Below are 8,013 nucleotides of genomic sequence, written 5' to 3' on the forward strand. Positions count from 1 at the left end.
GAGAGTACCCTGGAAATCTGAGAAATGTAAACCAAAGAGCCAAGAACGATTTTCAGCACTCTTGTGGCTTGAGAACAAAGCGAGGGTTGGTTTGGACGCCCTCCCCCTAATACAGGGTAGAGGCAGCTTGTCAGACCCTAGAATCATCAAGAGGAATACACCGATGTTTGCCACGAACATGGTCTAGAAACTATATTCACCAAGAGGGTGAGAGGGTTAAACTCTCTGTCTGCCCTCCCCCCACAAATACTTAGCGGTCACGGTCACACAGGAATTGACTAAGGACCCTCCAGGTAAAAGGGATACTAGCAGGTGCTCAGCACAGAATATGCGTTCGGCAGACACTTGGAGAATGAATGAATAAGTAATCTCAACTCAGAGTCACGTAACAAGCAGCCAAAACAATCATACTGAACTCAGCACTTCCCAAAGGCCAAAGCACTTCCAAGCACTCAGCTACCCACCACCCCCTCCAAAAAATGAGGGCGGGTAAACACAGCCCCCAGGACCTTCTTTGAAATGCAAAGACTTGCAGAAAAATGTGGAGCTCTGAGAAGGTCAGAGCAGATCTTCCTGGGCTACCCAGAAATCAGAACCCTACCCAGGGGCCCTGTGAGGATGACAGTCACCGGGGTCAAGACATCCCCTCTAATGAGCCTCACTCAGCCTGAAATATTGACTTACTCTGGTGTCTGCTTTCTAAAACGAGTAACGACATAAGGTCAGAGGATAGGAAATACCGCTAAGTCATTAAGTTCCCCGACTCCCCTAGAGAGAGAACATGACTGGTTTCCACGCTGACGCCGGTTTACTCAGCCGTTTCAAACCGCACAGGAGCCGAGCTCTTCCCACCGCCCCACCCGATACACACATGCCCCATTTCATGCCCATCTTGTCCCGTCATTGCAGTCGGGTCATAGAAAGGCAACTGACTCACTCCTCAGTTGGAACCTTCCAAAAAGGCGTAGTAACCTGCATTCCATTTCCAGACGGAGCGAGAGGACACAGCTAAGGGCGGGCGGTATTTTCAAAAGCCTCTCAGCCCCTTAGCACAAACTCTTTCTAGGTCATCGGTCTGTCCTCCCTGGTTTTGTCCGTCTGCCTGTTTCAGGGCCATCCCGCACATGTGGAGATCTTACTGCCCGTTGGATTGGCTCTGGACACTGTTTGCCACGCTGACACAACTCTTGCGACAGAGGCTTGAAATTGGCATCTCTTCGGGGCTCTGGGTCTCGGAGCGTCCTGGCCTCTTGGGTCTCAAGCTGCGGATTTTGAGCTTGGTGTAGAACTTGGGGAACGAGGGACTCGAAAAATAATACACCAGGGGGTCCAGCATGCTGTTCATGTAGGTGAAGCTGAGGGTGACGTGGAGGGCTACGTGGACCGAGGGGTCGCAGGCGCTCGAGGGCACCGTCCAGAGGAAGTAGAGTCTGGCCGACACGCTGGGCAGGTAACAAGTGACGAACACAACGGCCACCACCATGATGAACCGGGTGGCCTTCTTCATCCGGGTCTGCCTGGCCAGCCGCCGCCTCTGCCTCAGGCTCCAAACGATCTTGAAAGAGCAAAAGAGGATGACGGCGAGGGGCAGGAAGAACTCCAGCTGGAACATGATGTCGTGCCAGCCGTTGGCCGACTCCATGATGAAGCTCTCACAGGATATGGTCTTCTCGTCCACGCACAGATGGTTCTCCATCAAAAGATAGACAGTCCCCAGGATGACCATGGCCCAAAGGGCACAGACGATGCCAGCTGCGGTCCGGTTGGAGATGGCGTTCACCGCGTGGTGGGGGTGGACCACTTTGAAGTACCTGTCCACGGCCACCACCGTGAGGAAGAGGATGCTCCCCGCCCTGTTCATGGCCAGCATGAAGAGAGCCACCCGACACGGGATGTCCTCGAAGGCCCACTGCCTGTGTCTCCAGTAGTAGTCTGTCCGGAAGGGCAGGCAGATCATGAGAAGGAAGTCGGCCACGGCCAAGTTGAAAAGGTAAATGGTGCTCGGCTTCCAGGTCTTCATGTAAAAGCAGAAACCACACAGGGCGACACCATTGCCCAGCGCGCCGAGCACGAAGGCCAGGATCAGCAGCGGCGGCATCACCTGAGAGATGGGGCTCCCCTCGATGAGGCAGCACGACCCGTTGTCCATGGTGGACAGAGGACGGGCTGGGTGGCCCCGGGAGCCTCCCCCCCGCAAAGACACAGATGCTCCCCTGAATGCCACCCACTCACCCGGCCGCTGGTTTTCTGACTCCTTCACCCCGGGGCCGCCGAGGGTCCCGACTGCACGTGTGGGTGGACGCAGCCACCGCTAGGCGACCTTGGACTTCAGCCAGGAGATGAGAGACTGCCGGAGGCCCCTCCTGGGCAGGCTGTCCCACGCTACCTGTCTCGCCTGCAGGTGAAGCACGGAGCACGGCCGGGCTTTGACAGGCAAGTGGTCATTTCTGGGGAGCGGCCGGCGGGTCCAGGAAGATTCATGCCCTAGAGCGGGCGCTGGGTCCAGCGCCAGGACGGTTTTTCTTTCCAGCCTCACTCCGGCTGTGCAGACTCCTGTGCTGGGGAGCGTGCAAAGCTGCCCAGAAGGCACGAGAAAAGCTTGTTTGTCCTCCCTCCCGGTGGAGAAATACAAACATTTCCTGGAGCCGTTCTGGGCCTCTGCCTTTGCTTTCCTCCCCTAACCTTTTGCCTGACTGCCCCGTCCTCTCCCCATCCCCTGGGGCCTCCCGGGCGGTGCCCGAGGGGGGAGGCTCTGCTCCGAAGGCAGCTCCTCAGGGCCATTTCCTCTGCCCACACCCAAAAATATGGCACTCAAAACTCAGAAGCGTCTGTGGAGGGAAAAAAAAAAGCTCTGAAAACAGCACTTGTTGGGTATTAGAAAAATTCTGTGAAATGTATCTGCTTTCCTGCCCTCCATTCATGCCTCCTGCCTTTTGCATCCTTCCCTGGGTCCAAGTAACAGGGTTGCACAACCCGCAAGACCATGAAATGGACCTCAAGTCACCTCTCCCGTGTCTACCTCCAAGCAACTGCCTCTTGGGGACCCAGTTCCTCTCTCTGCTGTTTGCAAAAGAGGATTTGGCTCTGAGTTTCCCCCTGGCTGTTCAAAAAAGTCAAATACCAAATGATAGATACGCTTTTAATTTTAACTACGTGCAGAGCCCATTGGTGGGGTGAGTGAGGGTTGGGCAGTTAGTCAAGGAGTCTATCTCTGAAATAATCGCGGGTAAAATTAGACTGCACCCAAGAGCAGAGCCTTTGCTAAAACTTCCTCTCCTTGGGCTTTAGAAAGGTGGTCTGTCTGCCCTGGGCCTTTCGGCTCCCAGCTTAGGAAAGGGGTTCGGGGGCAGGAAATGCATTGAGGAAATGCATATACTCCTTCTTCCAGATGCCATTTTTTTTTTTTTAAGATTTTATTTATTTATTTGACAGAGAGAGCACAAGCAGGGAGAGTGGCAGAGGGAGAGGGAGAAGCAGGCTCCCTACTGAGCAAGGAGCCCAATGCAGGACTGGATCCCAGAACCTCCTGAGCTGAAGGCAGATTCTTAATGGACTGAGGTACCCAGGAGCCCCTTTTCAGATGCGGATTAAAGCAAAGGTCTTCCCACTGAATCCTGGACTCCAAATCAGCCCAGTGACATTCCCCCCAGCCCACCAGGACTGCTGCCACTTCCCACCTGTGGAAACTATTGAGAGAGTTTCCCAGCTAGTTTCCTTTCCTCTAATCTATTCCCTTTAATTCCTCTCCCACATCGCCATGTGATTTTTCTAAAGCACAGATGGGATCATATCCTTAAAAAACAAACAAACAAACAAACAAACACCCCCTTCATTCGCTCCTTGTAAGCTGCCGCAGTGATTGCTATATGGTCTGTGAGCCATTCCGCGTTCTAACGCCAGTTGGATTTGGGCCACATGTTTTTGTTTTTGTTTTTTTTAATTATTTTTTTTTTTGAGAGGGAGAGAGAGTGTGTGTGCATGAGTTGTGGGGGAGGGGCAGAGGGGGAGAGAGAATCTTTTTTTTTTTTTTTTTAAGATTTTATTTATTTGTCAGAGAGAGAGAGAGAGAGAGAGTGAGCACTGGCAGACGGAGGCAGAGGGAGAAGCAGGCTCCCTGCCGAGCGAGGAGCCCTATGTGGGATTCGATCCCAGGACGCTGGGATCATGACCTGACCCGAAGGCAGCTGCTCAACCAACTGAGCCACCCAGGCATCCCTGGGCCACATGTTTTAAAAACTTAGGACTGTCCTATAAAAACCTGGGTTCCCAGACTTTTTTTTTTTTTTTGAAAACTGGAAGATCTGGCTGTTCTGGGCCAACAATCCCATGTAATAATAATCAGCTGGAGCTGAGAGTAGCTGTTCCCCTGAGACAGGGTAAGCATTCTCCATTTTGCCCCAATCCCCACCACTCCCTATTACCTGGTGAGCTTCACTCATTTTCATACCTGATCTCTGTGGGATTTTAAGTTTGCTCTAGGCTGAAGGTCACATTCTTCAGATTGGTATGCAAGGTCCTCCACAGATGGTTCCCCCACTGCCTTTCCAATGTCATCCTGCTACTTTTTCTCCCCACCCTTCAGCCTCATAACTTCTAATATAAATAAATGTGTCCATTGAACATGTCCATTTAGCTCCCCCATTAATCCAAGAAGCCCTTGGGAGACAAAGACTATGTTCTAGGTGAATACCTTAATATAGTCAGGCTGGATTTTTCAACCAATGGAAAATATTCCTCATTCTGTGTGAGCAGATGCTGTCAAGATTCTTGTAAACGCGAGTGCTTCCCTCTTCTCAAGTGACTAAACCGCGCTTTCTTTTTCCACCTTCTTGCCAAATCACCTTCTCTTTCTCTTTGACTGCAGAATTCTCTGGAAGGCAGAGGCTTAAGGAAGAAAGGTTCCCATTTCCCTGAAAATCTGCTATTGATAATAGGGGAGGCTGTGCGTGTGTGGGGCAAGGAGTATATGGGAACTCTTTGTACCTTCCCCCTCAATTGTGCTGTGAACCTAAAACCTCTATAAAAAAAAGAGGAAAGAGAAGAAGAAGAAGTAGTCTGGGGTGCCTGGGTGGCTCAGTGGGTTAAGCATCTGCATTTGGTTCAGGTTATGATCTCAGGGTCCCGGGATCGAGTCCTGCATCGGGCTCCCTGCTGAGTGGCAGTCTGCTTCTCTCTCTGCGGCTCCCCCTGCTTGTGCGCTCTCTCTCTCTCTCTCTCTCTGTGTCAAATAAATAAATAAAATCTTTAAAAAATAAAATAGTCTTAAAAAATTCAAACCCAAATTTTATTACTGATCTTATTTTTACTCCCAGCTCCTGATCACAGTGCCTGATGCAGACTGAGGTTTTACTGACTCAAGAATGCATATTCAGCAAATCTGGAAGGTATTTTTGCTAGACGTTTTAGGATCCCCCAAATGAGGACGATATTATTCGCTGTCTGGAGCTGGGTGTTTACTAGGGAAAATAAGACAGCCACATAAATAACAATTTTAAAAAGTACATTGAATAAGCAGGTTGAGGTGCTATTTTTCAAAACGTAGTAGACACACTGCAAATGATATGTGAGGTTATTGTGGATAAGCCAGTGTAATATACATATATATTTTGACTTTGTAGCTACAACTTTACTTTAAAATGTGTTTTGAAAAAGAAAATAGAAATGGCCCACCTGAGTTTTGTGAATGAGGGGAGAGCTGTTCAAATTTGTGGGAGCAGGGGCGCCTGGGTGGCTCAGTGGGTTAAGCAGCTGCCTTCGGCTCAGGTCATGATCCCAGCGTCCTGGGATCGAGTCCCACACCGGGCTCCTTGCCCCGCAAGGAGCCTGCTTCTCCCTCTGCCACTCTGTCTGCCTGTGCTTGCTCTCTCTCTCTCTCTCTCTCTCTCTGACAAATAAATAAATAAAATCTTTAAAAAATAAAAATAAAATGTGTTTTGAAAAAGAAAATAGAAATGGTCCACCTGAGTTTTGTGAATGAGGGGAGAGCTGTTCAAATTTGTGGGAGCAGGGGCGCCTGGGTGGCTCAGTGGGTTAAGCCTCTGCTTTTGGCTCAAGTCATGATCTCAGGGTCCTGGGATCGAGCCCCACATCGGGCTATCTGCTCAGCGGGGAGCCTGCTTCCCACCCCCCCTCTCTGCCTGCCTCTCTGCCTACTTGTGATCTCTGTCTGTCAGATAAATAAATAAAATCTTTAAAAAAAAATTGTGGGAGCAGAAACAGAAGGAACAGACGTCCCAAACAAACAGGCCATGTTGAGTGGAGCTGTTTTATGGGGCACTTTGACCTCGGTGGGAGCGGGGAGCCATTCTGGAGGGAGGGACAGCGTGAAGGATCAGAGGAATGGTTGAAAAAGAGAGAAAGGCTTTCATCACCCTCCCCTTGTCCTGCCCACTCTGGAGCCACAGAGCTGCCCGCGGTTGCCCCCAGGAATCCCCCAGTCTCAAAGCCCTCGTGTTCCCTCTAGTGTGGTCTGTGGTGAGCCACAGAGTGGGTACTACTGAGGAACGAGGGCCTCCGGATCACTGAAGCCCACTCACTTAAGTACCAACACTGAAAACAAAAAAGGTTTCTCATCCTCATCCTCGGATTCCACACCACACGAAGGGAACTGTCCGCACCAACCACAGAGCACAAGCCCTAAGCTTGGCTCCCTCTTCTTCCTCACGAACCACAGTCCCCACCCAGTCTGTCACCCATAAGCCCTAAATCTCTCTTCACCCACGTCGCGAGCACTTTGGCTGGGCCAGGCTTCTGGAGGAGCGGGACTGTCTCCTGATGGGTCCTCCTCCTTCCCCCGCCCCCCACCGCTGTGGTCCTTAGCAGGACACTCATGGTGACCGACGAGGCACGGCATGAACTGGCCTGGACACTTCCCACAGCAGCTGTACTGTGTTCAGTATCTGAAGGCTGTTCTGCATATATAGGGACTTCTGGGGACATTCTTTGTCCCCCCCCACCCCGATCCTGGACAACTCCTCTTTTGTCACCCTCAGCCTAGACCAGCATCTGCCAATAGAACTTTCTACGATGTTGGAAATGCTCTGTAATACACATGTAGCTACTGAGCCCTTGAAAGGGGGCTAGTGGAACCTGAATTTTCAATATTTAATTAAAGTTTAAAAGCCATATGTGGTTGGTGGCTAGCCCACTTCCTACAACTGCCAAGCCTTTTGTGAAGCTCCCTCTCCGGTCTGGGTTAGGCCCTCTTCTCGGCATCCATACGCTTAACCACATATTATTATTATTATTATTATTATTATTTAGAGATTTGTTTATTCATTTTAGAGAGAGAGAGAGAGCACGCATCCTCAAGTGTGGGGAGGGGCAGAGAGAGAGAGAGAGAAAATCTCCAACCAGACTCCCCGCTCGTGAAGCCCGATGTGGGGCTCGATCCCAGGACCCCAAGATCATGACCTGAGCTGAAGGCAGAGGCTTAACCCCCTGAGCCACCCAGACGCCCCACCTCCCGTGTTTTCTGAGACAACATCTCACGTTCTATGTGACAGGGGCCGGAAGTGGATAATCCCGTGGGGGCCGCCTGACACGTGTCAGGAGGAGGAACCCTCCGTGGGGTGGGGTGCTGGGAAGACCTCCTCCGCACCGTGTGTCTCTCCCTTACCCCCCTCCCCACGACCGCCATGCTCCGCGCACCTCTGATGTGGGATGTGTGCAGTTTTGCTCCCGTGTCGAGTAGGGCTCTGTGCCCCCACCTGGGTGTCTCACAGTTCAGCTCAGTTGGGACACTAACTGGAGTTAGTGTAGACCCTGTAGGTTACAGGCTCCCCCTCATGGGACTGCCCCCCTCTCCACTTCGGACACCAACTGCAAGTTGTAGGTTCCTGGATTACCCACAATTTCTGTCCGACCTGGCTATGACTTAAGGTTCCCGTGACCCCTCTCTTTGGATCCGATCACAGGCTAAAGCAGCTAATAGAAGTCAGGGAAACACTTGTTTACCAGTTTATGATATAATAAAGGATGTGATAAAGGATACAGATGAACAGCCACATAAAG

At 51.2% G+C, this 8,013-nt stretch overlaps 1 protein-coding gene across 1 annotated transcript; it reads right to left on the minus strand.

Annotated features, from left to right (window-relative positions):
* Nucleotides 1–1,135: 1,135 nt before the first annotated feature.
* HCAR1 (hydroxycarboxylic acid receptor 1) lies at nucleotides 1,136–2,155 on the minus strand (the record flags this gene model as incomplete). Its single annotated transcript, XM_080821990.1, has 1 exon — nucleotides 1,136–2,155. Exon 1 carries the CDS (start codon nucleotides 2,147–2,149, stop codon nucleotides 1,136–1,138), a length of 1,014 nt encoding a protein of 337 aa, XP_080678116.1. The 5' UTR covers nucleotides 2,150–2,155.
* Between the last annotated feature and the right edge of the window lie 5,858 nt (nucleotides 2,156–8,013).

The sequence above is a fragment of the Martes martes genome (genome assembly GCF_963455335.1).
Source record: "Martes martes genome assembly, chromosome: 13".
Taxonomy (NCBI): domain Eukaryota; kingdom Metazoa; phylum Chordata; class Mammalia; order Carnivora; family Mustelidae; genus Martes; species Martes martes.